Source organism: Hippoglossus stenolepis, chromosome 1 (genome assembly GCF_022539355.2).
Source record: "Hippoglossus stenolepis isolate QCI-W04-F060 chromosome 1, HSTE1.2, whole genome shotgun sequence".
Lineage (NCBI taxonomy): Eukaryota > Metazoa > Chordata > Actinopteri > Pleuronectiformes > Pleuronectidae > Hippoglossus > Hippoglossus stenolepis.
In genome coordinates this window covers 17,583,106-17,607,895 of record NC_061483.1, presented here as the reverse complement: position 1 = coordinate 17,607,895, position 24,790 = coordinate 17,583,106, and the positions used below count along the sequence as shown (strand labels likewise).

At 40.4% G+C, this 24,790-nt stretch overlaps 1 protein-coding gene across 1 annotated transcript in view; it reads left to right on the top strand.

Annotated features, from left to right (window-relative positions):
* The window catches only part of LOC118113214 (CUB and sushi domain-containing protein 1), a 292,387-nt gene that overhangs the window by 168,837 nt on the left and 98,760 nt on the right, over window positions 1-24,790 (top strand). The window contains exons 25-32 of the mRNA XM_047340219.1: window positions 3,352-3,468; window positions 3,660-3,875; window positions 5,288-5,476; window positions 7,188-7,357; window positions 14,300-14,456; window positions 16,805-16,996; window positions 22,446-22,572; window positions 23,621-23,832. Of these exons, the coding sequence (XP_047196175.1) occupies window positions 3,352-3,468; window positions 3,660-3,875; window positions 5,288-5,476; window positions 7,188-7,357; window positions 14,300-14,456; window positions 16,805-16,996; window positions 22,446-22,572; window positions 23,621-23,832 (1,380 nt within the window). The remainder of the gene's footprint in view (window positions 1-3,351; window positions 3,469-3,659; window positions 3,876-5,287; window positions 5,477-7,187; window positions 7,358-14,299; window positions 14,457-16,804; window positions 16,997-22,445; window positions 22,573-23,620; window positions 23,833-24,790) is intronic.

Below are 24,790 nucleotides of genomic sequence, written 5' to 3'. Positions count from 1 at the left end.
AGGCCCTCGCTCAGCTCACACTATCGTGGGGGATGAACACACGAGCGTCTGATTTGATCTGCCGATTGAAAAGAATCCAATTTGAAAGCCAAAGTCAGGATGTCTCAACTTGGGAGGGAGTTCATACGGAGGCAATCTATCTCACTGTATCACTCATATAACATAAGCAGTTTTAAAACGGCCACCGTGGCATTTTCAATTTCCAGCTACGCACGCAATCTCGCCAGACAGCTGTCACATCTCGAGACTCACTTTATTTCCCTGAAACAGTTTGAATATCTCAACTAAGATTTTATATGTCATGGTTTGCTTTTAGAGGGGATCATACGCCTGGAATTTGTCAGACTAACTTTTAGATTAATTAATTCATGTCTTTGCCTATTCTGTTACTTTGCCCTTTTTTTGGTGACAATTTTCACATATCAAGTTCACCTTATATTCATGTTTTGGAGCTGTAGGCGGATACCACAACAAAAGCACGTCTTGGATATCTAACATCAGTAAAAAAAAAGAAAGGAAATCATCATAAAAAAAAACTCCCACAGCCAGGCTTAAAGAAACGTGCACGCACACATGCACACATTAGCGCCCATGAATCATCTCAGATGCAAGGTCAACAATTTCAATGAGATAATATCTGGCTCTGTCACCACACACTTTGGATTACAAACTGACAGTTGTGCATCTGAAAGAAGGAAACAAAGCGATGTGTGCTGCACCCGCAGGCATGTAGAGGCCATTCCCTCTCAGTATAATGCCACAGCCTCTGCTGGAGCCGAACCACTCATCTTATTCCTGCAGGTCAGCAGATAATACACAACACTGGCTGCTCTTTTGTGTGTCAGGGAGGATATTGAAGGGGCACCGTGACATTTTAAAGCTCGCAGTCGGTGCCAAGACAACAACTTGTTGGAAGTGACCAAAGTCACAGTATCCCCTCTTAGTGAGAAAATCCACGACATCTTTAAAGGGGCAGGTAATTAAAGATAGAGAAAAGCATGGAGGCAGAAACAGGGAGGAGGAATGTAGCTGAAATCTGGTGTAATATCTTTCTCTGTTTACCTCCCCACTCCCTGGAAAACACGTTACCTGTGTCTCTCTCAGCATTCAGGCTCCTGCTTCTGCTCTCAGCACTGAAGACTTTGATTGGCTTCACCTTTTCTTATTAAAATCACGAATAGTCTTTCTTTCTGTCTTTTTCAGTTTTTTGCATGGCAGCTCTCTCTCTCTCTCTCTCTCTCTCTCTCTCTCTCTCTCTCTCTCTCTCTCTCTCTCTCTCTCCCCCTTGCATGCACTTTTACCCACAAGAGACACACGTATGCAATCACAGACATCTGCATGTGCCTCCCTCCACCAGGGTCATTTAGTCAGACTGTGTCCTAGTTTTACCTGATGAGAGGGTGGGGGAAATCAAATTGCCACTGGTTTCCCGCTGCCTTGTTGCATTAATACAGACTGCTGCTTTTTAACTCCAACCTAATTCTAACCCTAACCCTAAAAAGGAAGTCTTCGCCCTACAATGGCCCTGAGGACCTGCCACACACTGTCCTCACTTTCTCAAAATATCTTTTCTCAATGAGGTCTATGCTCAAAGAAGATAGTATAAGTACACACACACACATACTGGAGTAGCTACAGAAACAGGAGGTGGAACATTTGTCTCCATAAATTCAAAATACAAACCTATCACCAAATGAATCTTCACAGTGTTTATAGTTTGAACCAAAAGGGACTTTTTTTGCATCAATACACAGTACATATATATATATTCAAACCTTCACAATCAGACAGTAATGATATTAACTGTGAACATTACTGTCTGTGATTTGCTTTATGGTAAGAAGAACACTTTTTTATTTTCAAACACCTTGAAGTATTTTGAATGAATTAAATTAAACTGAAAAGAGCTGAAAACAGTTCATATATATTCTTTCCTGAATAGTCTGTAATTCACCACAGTCACTCTTCCGCTCTTCATTTTGTCAATGTTGTAGTGGTTCGTCTTTCAAAGTCCTCCAGCCGTGTTCTTTATATCTAAATGGAAAACTCCGGGACCTAATTGTGCAGACGGACATTCTCCAGAGTTCATGTATGTAACCGGCTTCTGTCTGGGTGGTGCAGTGGTTGGTATTGTTGCCTCACAGCTCGGAGGTTATTTCTGTTGGGAGTTCGCATATTCTCCCCAAACCTGCGTTGGGTTCCTCTGGTACTCTGTGAAAGACCGGTGACCTGCTCAGGGTGTCACTCCCTGTCAGCTGGGATTGGCTCCAGCACCCCCAACCCCTATGACCCTCAAAATAATAAGCGTTATAGCGAATAAAAAAAAAAAACCTTCCTCTGTCACATTTTTCTCTCCCCTGATTTTTTTGCATTAACTCCAGCTCTGGCCTTCACCCTTTATTTCTTGCTCTCTTGAGCTTTATGCAAAGGCTGCATATTTAATCGTTTGGTAGGATGGGAAGAATCTAAATAACATTCCATTTACTGCATGTTTTGTTATTGAGTATCTATCTTTCACATCCTGGTCAGCTGGTCCCCACATGAAAATGTCATCTGACGTCGTTTTTTTAATGTCAGGCCATAGAAACAATGTCGACATTGGGAAGGAGTTTGGATCCTAGTTCATCATTAGAAACACAGTTACTTAAAATGATGACATCCATTCAGAACTAAGCCTGTGTTGCAGTTCGTCGTGTTACCTTTTTGTATTAGAGCTGTGACTTCTCTAGTATGATCCATCCTCCCTAAGACTCGTCTCCTGGTTGGTCAAGGTGCAGAGACGATTCACAGACCCCGGCATCAAATGCACAGGATGGCAGCGTTCGTATCCAAGTTATTTTGGCTTCATTTGTGGATAGTGGGAGGAAGTGGGGACGCGTCGTCCATCTTTACATGCAGTGTGTGGGTCTAATCAGCCAGAGGGTTGAAAATACACCTGTGCACTGAGTTCATAAAGTTCAGACAATGTGTGATGTGGTTTCCAGTCTGATACTAAGAACCTGGAGGTGAGAAATGTGTCATTAAGTGGTGACCACTGCACGGAGGACATGGGTATCTAAGTTAAGTAGGAATTAGCCAGGATTTTCTTGGCGTCTTTGTGTTTCTTGCTAAATGTGAAGGATTTGTTCAGGCCTTCTCTCACAAATCACATAGTGATATGTCACAGTTGGAGAATCAGAGGCTTAAACAATGAAATTACTTCATCTTGTGAATAGAACAGAGCCAGCATTAATGTTATCTGGAACACCTGGGCCCTTTCTACTGTGACAAGTCAAAATGTCTGCGGTGAAAAAGAGATTTATTCTCCTTCCCCCTTTCCACTCTTCTTTATCTGTCACTTTTTTCCTGTAGCTCTTTGTGGAGGCTATGTTTATGGTAAAACGGGGACTATTCTGTCTCCTGGCTTTCCTGACTTTTACCCCAACTCCCTGAACTGCACCTGGACTATAGAGGTGTCTCATGGGAAAGGTAAGATCACACATACACAGACGCTCTAATTTCTGCCTTCATATGTTAAAAAACAAAGTTTGTTAAACCAACTCTGTTTCTTGTGCTGTGTATCTGTGCATCCCCTCATGCATCCATCTTTCTACCCATCCCTCCATTCATCTGTCCATCTGTCCATTCATTCATTCATTCATTCATTGGTGGACTTACAGGAGTTCATCTGGTTTTTCACACTTTCCATCTGGAGGAGAACCATGACTACCTGACCATCACTGAGGACGGCAATTTCTTTGTCCCAGTCGCTCGACTCACTGGCTCTGTGCTGCCCCCTAGTGTCAAAGCAGGACTCTTTGGGAACTTCAGTGCTCAGCTACGATTTATATCGGATTTTTCCATGAGCTATGAAGGCTTTAATATTACTTTCTCAGGTAAGAGCACTTGATCAGACGTTGTGTTTTGTCAACATGGATGTAGTGGACAATAAATCGGTCTTACTTTGTTTTCAAGAAAGACCTGAGAAAATATCATAAACTTCTGGAAATAGTGATTACATAGTTGCATTCATGTGAGCTAATATCGTAAAGTGAGGTAAGGCGTTTGAAGTTTGAAAGCTCTTCACTAAACCGAAACAGAAATAGACATCGTTAAATCTGATTTTATGCCTTTTTAGGCTGATTAACTTTATAATCATTGTCACAGACCTTACATAAAAAATAAAATGGTGATGCTTTACTCCCCATTCGAGACTGTCTCAACCCCTGTCCACTTTATAGTTTCACGTCTTTGTCTCATTGTGGTGTGCTGAGCTGTAATGGGCTCATTACTACTACTTCACACTTGAAAGCCAAGTCTGACAAATGATGCAAAGGTCAGATTTATGCTTTATTAAAAGTGTGTTTAAGTATTCAGTATTTTTTAGTTTTGCAAGAGGAAAGAGAACAGATGAAGATGAACGGGTTGGTCGGTGCATCTGTTTAGCTGCTCCACCTCCGTTAGCTCAGCCACTTCCTGTGGGACTCTCCAGGGTCGTCTCCCGGGCAGGGAACGAGACAGTCCTCAGTGGGGCTATTGGGCTCTGTGTTTTGATAACACATAATGGCAAAAAAAGGACTCACCATTGACTTCCATTGTATTGGATTCTGCTCTCACAAAGTTTACCCCTGAAACTCCAGAAGTGTTTTGTGGACTCAAACACTTCACCCATCCTTCCATCGGCATAGTGATGAGTAGATAATGAGTGAATTTCATATTTCGGTGAACAATCCCTTTAAGCAACTTTGGTTTGGCTAATTTATATGTTTGTGATATTTCCTCCATCATTGTTAGATGTAGCTGCTGCTATAGTAACTGGTTTAAAATACTCAGTAAGTCGCAGCATCAATGCTGATCAATAACTTGAAACAGAAAATGTAAATTAGCTTTGGCTAAGGCTAACTCACCAGCTAGCTGTACCTAGCTGCAGTGCTGTAACTGCAGTTTGGCTTTAGTCTTCATTTTCTAGTGCTTTAAAATATTTTTGTTTTGAAAAATTATACATTTCAATGGGATAATTCAAGGTATATAATATCGTAAAAAAGTCCGAAACAAATTACAAAATTTTAGGGGTGTGGCGCAGCGTTGTGATTAATTGTCAGGATAACAATGTGAGTTTTTAACCATCTGCTTGAATTACATGTGATGTTTTATTGTTTCAGGTTTAAAGTTTTTTCTAAAATGTAGTGAAGTTCTTTCTATTTACTTTATATATATATATATATATATGTTCCTATATATTGCGCACGACTTTAGTCTATTTATTATGTATTCTCAACAATGTTATTTCACTCTCCTGGATGTTTAGAGTACGACTTGGAGCCGTGCGAGGATCCCGGAGTGCCGGCGTACAGCAGGAGGATGGGATTCAGATTTCGAGTTGGTGACTCGCTGGCCTTCTCTTGTTTCCATGGCTACCGACTTGAGGGAGACAGCAAGATCACTTGTCTGGGAGGAGGCAGGCGAGTCTGGAGCAACACACTACCACGATGTATAGGTAAGACACTAAAGTACACATAGACTCACTGGCTGAGTTGTGTCTCAGGGAAAATGTGAAGTAATTGGCACTGCATACAAAACAAATGAAGGGGATGGTTATTCTACATGTATTGTTGTTCAGCGCGTGGGCATTGCACTGTAAACTCGTTGAACTTTCCTTATACAACGGAACAATACACAAAGTAATGTTGCTGTGTCAAAAGTATTTCTACCTTCATAATTTATAGTTTGGAGTGGTTTATCTTCTATGACAATATCTGGTAGCTTGTAAAATATAACTTTCAAATTAACTTCTTCAGCACATGAATGAGCCCAAGGGTGAAGTATCAGCGTTTTCATGGTTGTAATTCACCAATGTTTTATTGCTGACACAATGGTAATTTACTATTATTTGACTGGTTGAGTGTTGGTTTTATATGCCAGGATTTGGCTTTTAGCAGGTCATAATTTGCTGGTATTTGATGAGTATCAGTGTTTCCCTGGATGCTGCTGGTAATTTATGAGAGGCTGACTGGTGGCTGCTGGTAATTTCCAAGCCCCCAAATAGAGCAGACTGAAACCGCTATAATAGCACTATCTGTCAAGAGATCAGACCTGACTAAGAGGAACCCGAGCAACAGCAGCTGGCAACGTCCACTGGGTTCATCGCTCTCTTTCTTTTTCTAAATGTCCGTCTCTTAACTCCTCTGTCTCTCTGTCTAACTTTCTAACTGTTTCTCCTCCTCTCCCTCAGCATTTGCCCAGTCCTTTGGTAGATAATTAGGCCATTAGATGTTTTATGAAAAGCGTTAATGCTGTGTCTTTTGTTACTCCCACTTTCCCTTTTCTAATTTCTCACTGCATATTTTCAAAGGGCTCTAGTCTAGGTCCATCTACTATCCTCTCTTCTTTTCCAACTTTCTCGTCACACCCTATTCTTCTCCCCTTCGCTATACCCTCTTTTCTTCCTCACACACTGCTTGCAGCATCCTTGAATAATCTGCTGTAAAAAAACAAAAACACAACTACATACCATTTAAAAGGATGTTGTTTTGAATTTCAGATTTGATACAAACTGTACCTTTTTTTTTATCTGAGTGAGTTCCATATTGTTCCACACCGCCTTCTCTCTTGTCTATCTCATTACTTCAATTTCCTCTTTATCCCTTCCCAAGCAGTGGTGGTCCTCCTCAGTGGGAGTTAAAAGCCTGCTCGGCTCACTTCTTTTCTCCTCTCGTCATTTACATACGACAAAACTCTATTTGCACAAAGTACCACTTATTTGAATTCCTAAACTTTGATAGGCACTGCACCTGCCAGATAATGCTGTATAATTTATAGGAAATACTTTTTTCTATCAAAATCATCCAGACCTGCTTCTCTGCGGTGTATTTCATTTTACCCTCTTAGGTTTAATTGGTTTGCTTTTGAATGAGTTTGCTGCTCATTATGTTTGTTGCCATTGTTTTGTTTAAAGTGCATTTCAAACGTACATTTCAGTTCTTTTTTAGCTGCTGTATACTGTATGCTTCATTGTCATCATTATTATCATGTCCGCATATTTGAATAAGGTTTGTGCTTATAAAGGATGTGCTCTTTTCTCTAATTTCTCTTTTCATGTAAAATTATGAGTCCTTTGCCATCTCGTTCCGACTGCTCCAAAATAATAAGGTAGAATTGCTGTGATTTTGATCCACAGTGTCCCTGTCCCTTTTCTTCTCTTGCTGTAGCCGAGTGCGGCGCCTCCTCATTGGGGCCAGAAGGGGTTCTCCTTTCTCCCAACTTCCCCTCAAACTACGATAATAACCACGAGTGCATTTACCGAATCACCACTGAAAAGGGCAAAGGAATCGGGCTGAAAGCTGAGAGCTTCTCATTGCAGGATGGAGACAATCTCAAGGCATGTACACACACACACACACGCACACGCACACACACACACACACACACACACACACACACAAAAAATAATATGCACATGTTAACAAGATCAGCTTTTCCCAATCAGGTTGCACATGGATGGCTCATTTATTCAACGATTCAGGCACACACATAAACACACACTCACAGGAATAAAACCTAATTATAAGGAAATAAGATGCAACACAACCATCATGCCCCTGTCTGTGTTGTAGTAAAACTGTGGTTCATGATGGCTTCAAATGGCAATTTAAGAATTCCAATTTTTTGATCCAAATTAGTTCTAAGGATTAAGATGATGAGGGGGGTGAAAACAAGGATTTATGTACAGTAGCTATTAGCTATGTGGAATGTTTTGGTCCCCAGATGTGAATAGCATCAAAAGCATCAACTTGAATATGTACATACACCTAAATATTTGAAGAACATGACTGCGGATAGTATTCAATTATATAACTATAATTAACAGAATATCCACCCTCAACTTGACTTGTGAAAATATTTTTTGTTGATGTTTGTCACTTCAGTACTTCCCCATGGTTTTCTTCATTTATTTATCAAGAAGTGCGGTTAGCTGCCTGATACCAGAACAGTGACAAACTGAACTAACATTTCATTTCAGGGAGGTTGGAATGTTTTCATTACTCCCTCTTCTTTGTGTAAAGGAGCTTTTGCTATTTCTGCGCAACCAATGTCAGCACGAACAGTAGGTGACAGGATGAACCATCGGTCTATCACTGTGTGCAAAAACCAGCCAAGAGGAAAACAAAAACAACTCTTTCATCAGTGCCCGTCTGTACTCTACATATTCTCCAGTCCTGATATAACCGCTGCTTTAGTAACATCTGTACTAAGTCCTTTTGGACCTGCCACTGTTGTGGTGGTCACTTCTTGCTGTTCTCAGACCTAAGACAAACCAATACCTGCCCAAAGTTCCTTCCTAAAATCGCACTGATTGGTCTGAACCACTGTGATTCAGCCACAAGTAAATAGTTTGGAACCTGGCAAGATTGAGCTTGCTAGGAATCCAGCTGCCTCGCAAGATTACTTTGGAAGTGACTATCACAGCCATCTGCTCCCGGCAAGAAACCACAGCCGGCGCTAGAGGAAACTTATAGCACATATAGCACCTTTAACACAGAACCAAAGAACTACCTTGAATGAGAATTTCTCCTCTATATATTTTATGTCTTTCCACTTCAGACATATATTTTGTTGCAGTGCTGAGTCCAAAGTTTCTTTTATCCAAGCCCATTCCGCAAGCTTTTGTTCCAGCAGCGAACACCTGGCCCAATTAAGATGTCAGGAAACGTGTAGTCCTTCATTATGTGAGGCGTTCAAGAACAAGACTGGAAACACAAGCAACCGGAAGGGCTTTGAATCCTTCTTTTATCCAGTATGTACTTAAATTGTATTACCGAGGTCCAGGTCCCAGATGTTAGATGTGTTAAACATTGCTGTAAGAAGCAATAACATCCCTGCAGGGGTTTATTACCCATGTTCTCTATTAGTGCTCCTGCTGCAGTGGCCATCCATGGCTGAACGGATACATGAGAAGCAGGGGCACGAGGGATCAATTCTTCCTCTCGTAACCCCTTTAAGGAACAGATTGTTCTGTTAGTCTATAGAATTATTGTCCTATTTGGAAGTTAACCCTGGGTTTAATACACTTATGGCGTCACATTTGGTTCAAAAAGGGACAAGTAATTCAAAATGTTGCAAATCAACCTTTATAATGCTGTAAAATTCATCATAAAGCATAGGCAATTCAGGTTTGTTCATGTGTAGAGAAGGTTTTTATTTGAAGTTAAGATTTGTATTTGTAGACAATATTTGTGTTTGTTTTTTTTAAACCTGTGGATAAAATCTTTGTAAAAAAGAGTGACACAAAGACAAACTGCTTTCGTGCCCAGTTACAAAACAGCAAAACTGTGTGTAAAACTCATTGTCCCCACACTTTGTGTTACACTGAAATTAGAAGTGCGAGCTTCGACCCTGTTTTTACACCTGAATCTTACTTTATTTATTTGTGTAACTTCACCATTCATATAATTTTTTTTTAACAAATAGATATATTTTGTACACATACATATTGTTTATAGATTTGAGATACATTAACAACACAATACAAATTACAAATAGCAATATTTTGTACACACGCACGTTATTTAAAAGAAAACGTTTACATCTTTTCTGCACATGTACACATTTATAAATTGCAGAATTATTTTAAAGGTTAAAAACATTTGATTTACAACTACAAACTTTTGAAATCATTTGTGAACTTCACTTTATATCACTGGGCGGCTGTGGCTCAGGAGGTAAAACAGGTCCACTAACCAGAGGGTGTCCTGACTGAACCCCAAATTCCCCCTGACGGCTGTCAGGATGTGAGTGACGTGTGGTAAAGAAAGTGTAGATGCACTGTATGAATGTGTGTGAATGACCGAATAACAAAACTGCACTGTGAAGAGCTTTGAGTGGTCATCAAGACTAGAAAAGTGCAATCTGAGTACGGACCATTACCATTTACAATCTCAAAATCAGTTTGACCCTTATTATAAAATAAGTTCATTATGTTTTTTTTTCCTCAGTTTTCTGGTGCCCTTTTGAAGGATTTGTTGTTGTCACAATGTGCATGCAAGGATTTAATTGAATCATTTACATAGTATAAACTAGTGTACGTCTGAACTATAAAGAGAATTACAGATGTTTTGGAGACTCATTATTCTGTATAAGTCTTCTCTCGGGAATATGTGCCCACTTCAGTGTCAGTTGGGAGCAGCTGTGTCAGCTGTTTCACCGTCTTGATGCTGTCCTACACACATCTTCTGAAATATTTTCATTCACAATGTATCTTAGCGGTATTAGGCCTGTGGGCATGGTTGAGCCAGTATGAGGTTGGAGTGTATTATCAGTATTAGGTGTAGAGCATTGGCTCAGCCTGCCTGTGGTTAAATTGTGTTAGCAGGTTTCTAACTGAAGTTTAAAGTGGCCCAACGTCATTGTAAAAGGTGGAAACGTTCCCAGTGGAACGTCCATCAAAAAATCAAATCCCCCTGCAAGAAAGGAAAGTCACACCAAATTAGGTTTGTGTTCGTCACACGATATTTGACATAGAGTTTACGGTAACGCAACACACTGCGTAATTACTCCAGAGATAGAGTCTAATCTTTCATACTAACACTAGGCCAGTATACCACATACCCAACGTTATACTTCAGTTATGTAGCGATTCTATAATTAAAGGATCATGTGCATGTTGTTTCTTAGGTTATTCATATTTTGTTTATATACCATCAGTATGATAACTTCAAATTATACACATTAGTATCATGGGTTTTGTGTTCGAGCCAGGCCCATTTCCAAAAAGTATAAAATTATAACAAGAATCTTTTCAAACTCGCCATACTTGTTATTGCTTTACATCCTCTTTGTTTTCATAATGTTTCTCAGAGGGTATGAACTCACTCTGCTCTCTCTACTACTTGTTGTTGTAAATGTGAAGCTAAGTTGTTAAAAAACACATGTCATGTTAGTGTAGTCACATTGTAATGTTTAATTTAGCTCATTTTCATGCATAAATCAGCGAATCGGGTTGTAGTGCAGCACGTCATGCTAAAGAGTTCTGTTGAGACTGTTTGGAGCATTTAGTGACTTTACTCGTGATGTTAACACAGGCGCTGAGATCACGTCAACAAGACAAAAACCCTGCGAACGTCCTGTTCCCTCACAATTACGGTTGGTGTTGCAGTGGGTTGGAAAATAAACTGCTGCAGACACATTGCCGAGAAGCGAAACAATGCAACCCATTAAAAAGTTCAGGAATGAATTTATTTTGTTTTTGTGTGTTTGTTCCCTTTTCACTATTTCGTCGAACGCATTTGCAGATTTTTCACTTGAGAATCATTTTCAAATGTATTGGGCACATTCAAAGTCAAGTAATGTAGTCAGTATGTAAAGATTAGCATGCTGTGGTTTAATTATCTGTAGCCTACTGCAGCCAGCTTGTGTGATGGAGCTGGGCATTTAAAAGGGCAACGACTATGTACAACATGTCTGTTAGTTATAAATTTCCCTAAGAATTTGCAGAAAGCCAAGTGCAAACTATAATGAACTAGAAGGAAATCCCCAAAGTGCCACTTGGGCTCGCAATTAGCATGCCACTGCAGGCTGAGCGTGGTGGAGCCAATGCCTGCTACTGCTGCTGAACACTGAGCACAGACCATTTGTTTCACGAGGTTCAGGCTAAAATCTCCAGGTAACATAAGAACCAGATTCTTCCATCTCCTTCTGCGTTTGGTGAAGGTTTTTGCCTGGTGGGAGAGCAAGCGGAGAGAGAGAGAGAGTGTGAGACAGACAGAGAGAGGAGGGGTGGCAGATGGTGACATGTTGATTTATGAGCTGCAGGGCTTTTTCATTAACCATACTGAGTTTTACAGAAACGGAGGGAGGAGGAGAGAAAGATAGAATGAAAGGGGGAGAAAAACAGAAGGAGAGCAGGAGAGAGAGGCGGTAAGATGCAAAATTTGGGGGACACTGACAGAACTGGAGGGATGTGCAGGCGTAGAAACAGGAAGAGCGAAATAAAGTTTTAGGAGAGTAATGTTGCAGATATTATTATACTGCTCCTCTGTTTTCAGCTCATTTTCCGCTCTGTCCTTTACCAGGTGCCTCTATCTTCCTCTTCTCTCCGTCAAAACCTCACACCCACTACACTGTTATTTGGCCTCACGCAGAAGTGTCTCCTCCGTTGCCTTGGCCCTTTATCTTTGGCGTCCCTGCCACCTGCAGACCTGTCACCACCAATCTGCGGGAAATGTCCCCGACTGGCAAATATAAGCACTAGCAGTTCACATTTATATTCCAGCTGTGCGGTAGTATTATGAGGTACTTCAGAGTCCTAATTCTCTCCTTCAAACTGCAGTCAAAAGTAGTCTGCACCTCCCAAACTACTGCCTCTCCACACATCGAAGCTGCAGTCATCAGTAGACTTTAGATGAAAAAAGTTACCTCAACAGAAAAAGTTTTTTGATGTCAGATATTTTGTATCTAGCCCTTGAAATGTTTAAACATTAACCATATATATGTGTCTGTTTTCTTCTGCCTACTCTCCATTTCCTCTCTCGGGGCATTGCAAACAGTATTTCCTCTAAAATATGACTAAATACACAGCTTCCATTCGTCAATAGCACCGATCACTTTGTTGTATGTATCTAGGTTAGCTCACTCAGGTTCCAAAAGACAAACTGTGCATTTAGTCACATTTTAGAGAAAAGTATTAAAAAAGATACTGTACCCTTTAATGTGTTTTTGAGCTATAAATTAAATTATATGAATATTATTTGATAATATACATTAACTTTGGTTTTAATATCATATTTACTAACAAATTTGGCTCAAAATGCTTTCAAAATATTTTAAACTGTCTTGGACCTGGCAGGGCCAATGTCATCTGCTTGGGGATATCTCTATGTCAAGACATGTATATATATATATATATATATTTAAAGGTGAACACGCTCTAATCAGAGGTGGCAAACGATGGCTCTTGAGTGGGAATCTGAAAGGTAGAGTGTGTGTCTTAGCCCCGCCTCCCAGCACTGTGTTCTAAAGGCACATTTTCAGAGAGAGGCACTTCAGCCTAAACTTGAGGTGAAGTTACACTTTAAAACAGAGCGAGCAGCACATTTTGGATACGAGTGATGTGTGCACATCAGCCCTTCAGCTGGATGCTGTTACACTACTCATTTGTGTTATTAAACTCAAGCTTGCTTTGTGTTGCCAAGTTGCGATGATCTTATTTGGCAGCCTTCACTCTACCCACTGTATCTCCTTGTCTCACAGTGCACATTGACAATAAATTACCTCCAGCTGTTTTTCTCTTGTTTGCGCTGCCAGTAAACGGTTGATGATCATAATTCAAGTGATGAGAAGCAACATTTTCACATCAAGTAAGATTGAGGCAAAGGAGCCAAGATGCCAACATCTTCATCAATTTCATAATTTCCACCTCCTCTAATATGCGCAGCAGAATCTCCAACCAAGTCACGCACGCACACACACACACACACACACACACACACACACACACACACACACACACACACACACACACACACGTTTTCAACAGTGTTTAGTTAACGTGCAAACTGAGGCCTCTAGGTTTTCTGACGATATCTAGGAAACACACTCTATTACTCCTCAGCGGTTTCCTCTGTAGAGCATTCTGTAGCACTATAACTTTTCAAAATGTAAATACAAATTTAGAACACTTATCAAACCTAGAGACACCTTCAACTGTGAATAAGCTGCTTTTTATTTTTCATCTAGGTCTGCAATATCCCCACTGCCAATACTCAAATTAAAGTGATACTTAAATCGGCTGCTTCCCGCAGGTGCTAGACAAGGATTAAACTGCAAACATTCTAACTGTGGTTATACAACATCCTCATTTCACCAATTTAATTGTTGTAAACAACATTTCTAGTAAGGTAACCAATTTATTTACCCACCATCAACATTCTGTTTCCTGACTCTCTGGAATTGTTGCATACAAATCTTGATGGTTGATCATTAAAAAAGGAGGTTTCATCAGTTCTGCTTATTATTATAAAGCCTCTTAATAGCTCACTTGTGACCTTTGAGACATCTTTGTGATATTTGAGGCTCCATCTTTGTGGTGTTTCACAAGATCCGCGCTGATGCAGGTGGCTGTTTCTTGCTTTAGCTGAAAGTCTTTGCCCTTCTTCTGTTATTTGGTATTTTGGTGACTCACAGCAACACAGCAGTGCACTTGTATCAAGTATTCCAGACCAAGTGCTTGCAGTGCAACGTGACAGGCGCTCACTTAAACCTCTGCAAAACCACATAAGTCCTAATTTTTTTTATCTCTTACCCTGTTCCTGTGTTTGATTGATAGGTATATGATGGAGAGAACACTTCATCCCGTCTCCTTGGCAACTTCACACGTGAGAGCATGACAGGTTATGTCATCAACAGTACGTCCAATCACTTGTGGCTGGAGTTCAACAGCAACGCCTCTGGAACCAGTCAAGGCTTTCGCCTCTCATACACAAGTGAGTCATCTTTGAGACATTTTAACTGAATGAACTTATTAATGGAGATAGTTTTTAAACTGTATTTACTTTTACAACCATGGTGTGTGATGCTGTGGAGGGTTTATTCAGGTATGGCTAAAAAATGTAAATACTCTTTATTTCACACGCACAGAATCAGTAATTTGACTATGTCATCGCCAAGGTCCTCATAATAAAATTATTTTAATTGAAAACTAGAGCAGCAGGGATTGTATTGGATTGCCCTCAGGACTATATATCCCATGTCTGCCCTGTGCCTCAGTCAGGTAATTCTTCAGTGCTACATACCAGACCGAAGTAGGTGTCATGTACCACAACACTCGAGAGACAAATTACCAAGCGATTTTGTTTACTTCTGAAAGAGGAGGTCGACATTCTGAAATTTCTATTAAAGGTAGAATCTAACGTGCAAGAGTAGTTCACCAAGCAAACAGAAGTGACCACACAAATGCTTCACAAGCTCTGTCTCTCGTTTTCTCTCACACACACACAACACACACACACACACCTCAATTGCTTTTAAGAGAGTCCGTTAAGAAGGCACGACCAGCTGCCGTGTAAGTCAAACAGGCTATTAGGTGAGTATTTATCTGAAAGTCATTAAAAGGAGGTGAGAAAGTGTCACATCTGGAGTGGAGGTGTGGCTGGATGGAGGGACAAAGGGAGGGAGGTGGATGCTGTATGGATCCTAGATAGATGCTCTGTATGTCAGTGAAACCATTAGACAGTCGTGAATATGCAAGTAATTAAATTGGGGAAAGTGTCACCTTCTGCAAAGTGCTGCAACAATGGAGGAACTGATAGGTAGAAAACAGCAGAAGGGAGAGAGAGGCGTCTGAAGGGCAGTGGTGGTTTCTTAAATATGGACAGGGACTGTTAAAGCAGTTGTATGGTTTTAAAGCGGTTTTAATATTGTAATAAGGATTCAAACAACCGCACAAGATATTGATAAGAACGGTTGACAGAATTGTGATGCACATTCTTCTCAGAGATGGAAATACAAAGGGATATATGATTGTACATGTAATTTCCAAAACTGGTAACATAAAATGTTGCTGTCTGTGTAAAACACAAAAGCTTCACCGCAGGAGAAAATTGTGATTGGACAGCGAGTGCGTTCATTTTTTGTGGCCAGAAACAACCGATAACAGGATCCGTTTTACATATAATTACATCACTTAACAGTCGAGAGGATCTGAGGAGACTGCTGTTATCTAATCAAATAATTTGGCATCCTCTGCCAGAAAGATGCTACACAGTCTTTAGGATTCACCTCCGGTCACCAAAGACTTTTTGAAATATCATTTGACTGATTCCGATTACCTGAAATTGTGAATCTGAAGGACAATCTTACTTTCTTTGAATTACAGGCATTACTCTACAAACAATATCGATTATTATCATCCATCCATCTATCCATCCATCCTTTGAGTTTGCAGTGGCACCAAGAAAGTCCACCCATCCAGATTCCTTCCATCCACCAGCCCATCCATTTCCTGCAACTTATCTAGCGTCAGTTCTAAAATGGCACCAGGGAAGTCTATGGTGACTAGATGAGATGAATAGATATTACCATGATGGTTCAAAAGCTATTTTGAGTCTTAATATGCTTATGTATAAATATGAATAAATGCTTGATTAGATGATATTTTCACTATGATGTCAGTTCACAAGTTGACTTATTTCAATAGTGACTGGCTCACTGTTCACTGATGTTCTGTTCATATGAGGTTTACCTGGGGAAAGAGGATATGTTGGTGACATTGTTGTGTCTTTGTTTATCCATCTGTCTTTGAGGCGAGACAGGTTCTTCTACTGTGTTATCTTTAAAACACAAACATACCCCTTGCAGTGTGCTCATTCAAGTGTACATAATATTTTTGTTCATGTGGAATGTGGTGTTATAGTTTGATATTTTTCCCCACAGTTTCATATAGGAACCAAACTTTCAATCCATAAATATGACTGCTGGCACTGCTCACTACTCATCGTTATGTCCTTCAGAAAAGGGAGAAGCCAATACATATTTAAAAATATCAGAAACAAGTATATGAGTACAATCTCTAGAAATATCCATCGCTTTCACTGCAGCTGTCACATAGTTTTTCAACATTATGTGAGCTGTGCACTCAATATTATCAACACTGAGTGTTCAAACTACATTTTGTGCAGAAGCAGTGGGATTCAGTAAAAGAAGAGTGTGACCTCTTCTCCAAAGCACCTCTGAATCATCCTGTTCATTTATGCAATGTTGTCTCACTGCATGCACAGGAAAACCGTTTCTGTTTGCGTGTAAGTACCTTGTCTGTGTGTGTGTGTCTCTCTAGGTTTTGACTTGGTACGCTGTGAGGAACCGGGTGTCCCTAGTTATGGCTATAAGATCCAGGATGACGGCCATTATGCCAACACTTTTGTCCTCTACTCGTGCAACCCTGGATACAGCCTCCACGGCAGCAGTACACTGACCTGCCTCAGCGGGGACAGACGTGTCTGGGACAAACCACTTCCTTCCTGTATCGGTTAGTATGTCAACATGTGTGCAAGTTCTATGTACATCAATAATTCATGACTACAAGATCTGAATTATTCACCTGTGGGTGAGTTTTTTTACATTATTCAGTGAGAAATGTAGCCTGGCTATGCAGCAGTCTCCTCCTGTCTGTTTCTGAACTCCAACAAGAGCATGCAGGCTTAAAAGAGAGAGTTGATGAGTCAATACAGGGGGAATACTTTGAAAAGACGGCATATGGATTGATGGGAAATATTTGAAGTGGTCCTAACACGCCTCGCTGGGTAAAAACTACCCTTACTGATCCATCAGGCTATGCACACAAGACTATCTTCACTTGGGCATCAGAGTTAGATTTGAGTGGACCTCTGTGTGTTTTAAGGATGGCATGGTTAAGGTGCAAAAGTAAGTGATTACTCTCTGAATTGAACTTTGATAAATTTGTAATGTAAGTTAGACTACTTTCTTGTACCCTGAAGGTGTGTGCAGTATTTTATGCCAGGTACTTTGACAGAAGCCTCAGCTTTCTGCTTTATTCTTATCATGCACAGTACATAGAATATTCTATCAGGAGAGACTCTTTATGCCTCCACGCTGGCGACAGCTGTGGCCAGAGGCATTATGTTTTTTGGGGTCGTCCATCCATTCGTCCATCCCATCCTTGAGAATCCAATATCTCAGGAGCAACAAGAAGGGAGTTCTTCAACTCTGGCACAAACGTGTCTTGCATGAACTGATTAGATCTTGGTAGTCAAAGGTCAAACAAGGAACCAGAGGCAATGAAAGAAGAAGCAGCTCGTTAAAACAACCAAGCATTTCAGCCCTGTCAGAGACTTTATGTGAGTCCTTAATGCATGGAGGAAGCTCCATGCCTTTTTTATTTCCATTGAAAGATTTAATATTAAAAAGGTCAAGGTCACTGTGACCTTACTAAACATGATTTTGCAAACTGCAACCTAATGTGTTGGTGGAGACATATAACTGTGAGGCAGTAATTGTAGTTGCCAGAAAGTTATGTTATGTAAAAACTCTGATGACTCATCTAGAATTGTTGCCTTTTGAAAGAAGTTCAGACAAGAATCACACTATTATGACGTGTGCGTCTTTTCAGATGCTGAACATCACAGACTGGAGTGAAAGTGAAGCCATATGCACAATACTGATCACTGCAGCACATCTTACTTCTTATTAGTTTCCCTTTGATTATATGTGAATACAGAGAACATGGTGGCAATAATTTCACTGGAGAAATTCAACTTTTCTATACACCCACATCACATGTGTTAAGACTCCTCGTGAAAACAATGATCATGGGAATAATAGTCAGACTTAGATAATTCTGACTCATTCTTCAACAGAGAGCTACAGAGAGTGAGGACAAAAGTAACAGTTCTATAAGATCTAGTGCATCTCGAGGTGATTTGAGGTTGAGACCAACTGAATAACCCGTCACCTCCTCCTACAGAGAGAAGAGGGCTAAAGGCCGTCTCTAGACCCAGTGTTTGGTTTGACCACTTTGGGTTACTGTAGAAATGTGGCTGTGCAACATGGCGAACTTCAGGAAAACACAATTTTTGATTTCATGTGATTAGAGACTAATGAAATATAAATATAAACAGTATATTCCATTTCTGCTAATAGAAAATCATAAGTCGCCAATGTGCTTGCTCACTGTTGGGTTTCTCTATAAATTCTAAGGTCTTCACATTATTATGTTATGATTTAGCGCTTAAAATTGAACTGAATTGAATAGCTTTTATTTGAGTTCATTCATTTTTTGCCATGGATTTTTGTGATGCACTTTATAACCTTGCTTAGATAAGTGCTATACAAATAAATAAAGTTAAATCCTTCTCACTGGTCCTTAAAACGCCAATACATTGCGTACGCTGGACTGGACTGTTGTGGTGAAACACAGAGGCTGAATGTCATGGAAACACATTTAAAAAGGGAACATAAAAACAAACTGACCCAGATCGGTCACGTATCTACTTCATATCAATTTTTAGTGGAAAGGTCATAACATTTTGTAAATAATTTCGTGGGAGGACTGCTAGAAGGCCTAATATAATATTTAGCCATCACATGACTGCTGCTCTGTCCTCCCACAGTATCAGCTTTCAACATTTGAATAATATTTAAATCTTCCTCAGGTTGTGAGGTAGATAGACTGCCAGGGGTAGATAGAGCTTTCTTCATTTGGTTGGAGAGGACGATACCAAACAAATAAAGTGCTTCAACATGGTGATTTTTAGTCTTTTGCTTATAGACCTATAAAAGTAATTTTATGTTTTAGCTTCAGCTTGTACAGTTGGCCATTTAAATGTTGGTTCAACCACCAGTGAAGCATGAACCTGACGTTGGAATCCCAACAGAAAATTCACAATTTGTATTGTCCATAATTCCTGCTTGTCCATAAATATTTTGTGGCTTTGCATAATTTAAAAAAGTGAAGCACTTGCCGTGTAAATATTTCTACCTTGTTTAGTGGACCTGAGCACTTGGCAAATGTTAATGTGGAATTCCCTACAGCCGAGCCAAACCTTGTGTCTTTCTAACCTGCCAGCACACCTGAGCTCTCTGAGGTGGAACTTGGCCTGATGCAGTTGCTAATAGCAACTAAAAAGGATCTGTGTGTGTGTGCGTGTGTGTGTTTGTGGAATGAGAATGAGAATGAGAAAGTGTTTTGACTTGATATGTGTGTGTGTGTATGAGTGTGTGTGTGTTCATTCCCTGTATACCTCCACAGTCAGTCATTAATTTGTAGCTGCTCTGTCGCTGCCTTATTTCAGGTAAGCCAGCAACCAAGAGAGTACTTGCTGGCAGAGCCCTGAGCTAACTAGCTCTGAAGCTACCTTTGTCTATTCCTCCTTTGTCTGTGTGTTGGGGCAATTGTCTTTCTGCTTCTCTGAATATCTCCGTCCCAGTCTGTCTGGCTTGGTCCCATATCAGTGTGTGCGAGCACGGAGATGAGGAGATGGCTTCGCCTCAGGCTGTTACTATACCATCCTTCTTTCTTTCTCCCACATGGAGTCAAAGAGACTGGTGGTCTGCCTTCGTGGGACTTATTTAGTCATTCCCCCTCTTCCTCTGTTCATAGAGTACACCTGTCTGTCTTCTGCTATCTCTGTGTGTGTGTGTCATTCCCTCTTTCTTTTGTCTGTCTTAGGGAATTGCAGTTGTCATGGGCTCAAACCAACTAACTGACTCTTGTTTTTCTCTCTCTGTGTGTGTGCCGAGACTCACAAGGAGAAAAGCATATTTCTGGTCTTCTGTGTGACAGTGTGGTTTTCTGCTACTCCCATTGTGTTTGTGTTTGCGTGCGATTGCATTCTGCCTGGGGTAATGCAACAGCAGTAGGTTGTCATATTATTGCAGATTGTGGAGCTGTGTTAACGGTGCCCTCTTAACTCACACAAACACGCAATGCCCACACAACTATAAAGCCCTCACTGTACCAAACTGCTTCCTAATCAGCAGCGATCTGCTGGCTCAGTGGGCTACCATGTGTACCATGCACTGCCACGATGCTCCCAGCCCGATCCCCTGCCTCTCAGTATCTCATCCGTTCCTCACCTCCGAAAACAATTTTAGAAATAACACACAAAGCCAGTCATCTCCTGCGCATTAAACAGCATTTCTTTCATGGACATTGCACATTCTAGAGAGATCCTTAAGAGAAAACAGCCATCAAAGTTACTCACTAACCTTGAAACTGTAAACCAGGAGCTTGGATAATTCAAGGTTGATTTAATGATTCAAGCCTTTCTTAACTGATCCTCATTTAACTCAACCTTCACACCTCAGAGTAATTTACAGCAAAGTAGAGGGACCCTCTCTTACACAGATGAATTGAAATCTTAATAGGGCTGGAAAGGCTGGATACAAAAGGATTTGGTTCTGTGGAGAACAGAGGTCTTCACGGATCCCAAATGTTTGACTCATCCAAAAGCAGTGGAACACCTACCTAATCCTTGTTATGGAGATGTTCCCGCTTTGAATCTGTTATGTTTTGTTCTGTTTCAGTTAGTATGCATTGTCCCATTTCCATTCACCCAGGATGACACAGTACACAGAGTGAGGTTAAAGGGAGATTACCCAAATCCACCACTTATTTGTGTCATATGTCGGAGCACCCTTTTCTCGTGGTACAGCTCGGAAGCCAAATAGATAACTAGTCGAAATTCCTCTGCAAGGATGCACTCTGAATCGTTCTTGGAGCCAGACAGAGCAAACACGAAAAGGGCTAGACGAGCCGAGCCAATGTTTAGATATAGTCCTGCAATAGAGTAGTTCCACATGTAATCTAATGGTGTAGGAAAACCTCATATTTTGCAAGGACAGCTCAGATTTGATTAACATCTCTGCGGCTCATCTGTCAGTCTCTAAGCACCTGCTGACACACATACATTCTGCTTAAGAGATCATCTGTGTCGAGAAACTTAATTCAGTCAGACCTGAGCATTGTCAGACCCAATGCAAAATGTACCTGCATGTGGGGAAAAAAAGTGTGATGCACCTACACCGGCAGCCGCAACAGGCTCTATCCATTGACTCTCAGTCTGCAATTTAAAAATGTCCTTAAATGAATGTGAAGTCATAGAAACTATTCATAAAATATTGTTTATTGTAACAAAGACTAATTCATAGAAATGATCAAACGTTGTATTGGGCAATAGACAGATTATTATAATTTTCTTTCCAACCTATTTGTGAATGTTAGTGATTGTCATTTAATTGAATACATTTTTATAGTAATAATGGGTGAATCCAATCATTTTCTGCAGCCGCAATTATGATACACACCCAGATCTTAGAGCAGTGGCAGTAAAACAACTCAATCTCGTTCGAAAAGGCTACAATTTGAGCACAGTCCAACTCAGGCCGAAGGTCAGGTTTCAGGTTCTCAGCATCATGCCATGCTGCAAATGGATGAACATGATAAAAAAAATCTTAAACCGAGAGTACCACCGCTACTAATCCGATGAATCGTCTTGTACAAATGAATCTGCTAACCAGGGCTGTCAAGTTTCAAATTCACCACGACACTGCAATAGAACGGGTGCAACTGTATATTTTTATCCTTATTTGGTCACCTAATAAGAGATGAGTGCAATGACTCATATTATTGAATAGCGTTCAAATGTTTTTGTCATTGAGAAGAGTGGAGGTTATGTCTGAGAGGGCTGCAAGTCACCATTAATATCTACTGCAGAGTTTATAATTCATAATAACCCTGTCGCAATCCTTCAGAATGCCGTTTTATTGGTGGTTGAAAAACGGCCGGATGTTTCTTATTTGTTTCATCTTTTTTTGCTTAATGTGAAATGATCCATGCTCCATAACACAGGTGGAAACAGCTGAAAAATATGCAGTTGGTAAAGTTAAAACAAGCCGTTGAAATATGCTTGTTTTTTTCCAGTGATGTTTGATCGTCTTTGTGTCTCATGTCCTTGTAGCCGAGTGTGGAGGTCACATAACTGGAGCAGTGTCTGGACGCATTCTGTCTCCGGGTTATCCTGCTCCTTATGACAACAACCTCCACTGCACCTGGACTATAGAGGCTGACACAGGCAAGACCATCAGGTAATTAGGAAGCACTTGGATATCCACTGAATCCGCTGGGAGTAGGATGACCTCTAAACCATACACAAGAAACTTTGTGCTGATCCAATAATGATAATTAGAAACAAGCACCGGGTAGATGTCAGAAGAAAAGGCAAGCAGGTAGTTGGTAATCCACATCAACTGTTATTGGTTTCTTCCTCCTGGAGGCGGGGCCTTACTATGTGCAAGAGCCCCAGTGACTTGTGAAAGCTGTCAACCTCAAAGACGACAGATTCACATCGCATATTATTTGGTTAAGATTCCCGTTGACAAATATAAATGAAAGTTATTTTATCAACGAAAATGTCATTACATTCAAGGCAATTAACACTTAAGTGTTTGATAATACAACAGTGTTGTGACGCAAGTTAATTGAAGAAGGAAAGTTACATTTTAACGATTGGAAGAATGAATTACAGCTATATTTTACCGCTCAATAAATGGCAGTAATTGTTGTGAATATTATTTTGTTATTGTGCTCAATAAAAGTGTTTTTTTTCCTACATGGTTGAAGATAAACCTCACAGACTTTTCCCCTGCTCATTACTGTGCACGGATGTACTGTATGCACTTGGGCCTCAAAAGCCCCGTCTGATACCTGCAGTTACATAGAAGCCTCCAGGCACGTGCGCTTTGTGAGCACACAAAAAAGTGCAAAAAGAAAAAGGAATGTTTTGCTCTACATCCGCTGCAGCAACTCCATTTTAGACGAAACACTGCGCACTATAGAAGCAAACACTCACAAGACTGTCAGGTAATAATATATTCACTAATTAGAGATAAACGTTCACTGTCAAAGCCACTGCTGGGTTGCAGAGTACACCACATTAGTCATTATGCCACCCTTGTGTTTCTCAACACATTTTGGCAACTGCTGAAATCTGTGTGTGTGTGTGTGCATATGTGATCCGTCTATTCTCAGCTCAGCTATATTTTATTTTATGAATATGATTTTGTTGGCAAAAGTGCAGACTGTAAAGTCTGTTGTTACCCGATCTCTGAGCTGTGTCTCTTTGTGTTTTCTCAGCCTCCACTTCATCGTCTTTGACACCGAGATCGGTCACGATATTCTGAGAGTTTGGGACGGTCCATCTGGGCCATCGGACGGGGGGATCCTGTTGAAAGAATGGTCCGGCCCAGCCCTACCAGAAGACATTCACTCGACTTTCAACATACTCACCCTACAGTTTGATTCCGATTATTTCATCAGCAAGCAGGGATTCTCTATACAGTTCTCCAGTGAGTAGCCTAACCTCTAAATCAAAACCATCAAACTCCGTTGTTGTGGATCTGTGAATAACGGAAAAGAAGGAAAAATGTACCACGATTCCACTAAATCACCAATTTGGGTGGTCTGCTGCACTACCCAATCCCCTAGATACATTTATGGAGAAGAACTAATTACTGAATTAGCAGGGGTTTTAGCTGAGTAACAAACTCATCACACATAGTTTCTTAGTTATTATATAAACCTCATTTATACTTGCTAAAAGATAATTAATCTGGAATTAATGCCACGTTTAACAGGATTTCTGAAAAAACCTTTAGCCAAAGTATCAAAATAGAAATGTAATATGTCACCCTGGGACTCCCGACTGAAGGAGACCACCAGGGACCAGTGGGGGCTCAGCTTAGTTTGTGTCCCACAGTTTAGGAAACCAGGAGAAATGGTAAAAAAAAAAATGATGAGCTCTCCTTCAGCCCATGTTAGTTACTTATTGATTATTACACTACAAATATTTAGAAAATTTATCAAGGTCCCACTCCAGTAGCTTATTGCACCCCTTGTTCCTCAAATTGACATATTCACAAGAGCGCTTTGTCATCCAAAAGGCACAACAAGGAATTGATAGCATGTTTAAAAACTTGATTTTCAGCTAAGCGGGACTTAAACAGCAACAACAATGACAACAATATAATATAGACTATGAATAAATTCATAGATAATGACTAAAATCTTTTCCATTCATTTTTACACACACACACACACACACACACACATCCTTGTCCTTCCACTTGGTAGTTTACATACATCTGCATCCAAAAGTGTGCAAACAAAGAGATGCATATCTCTAGTCATAAATATTTACATCCAACACATTCTCTCTCTATCTTTCTCACATGTTTAATTTTCTCCCATAATCCCCATATTTAAAACAATAAATATTTGCCTCCACTAAACATGCTAATTAAACTC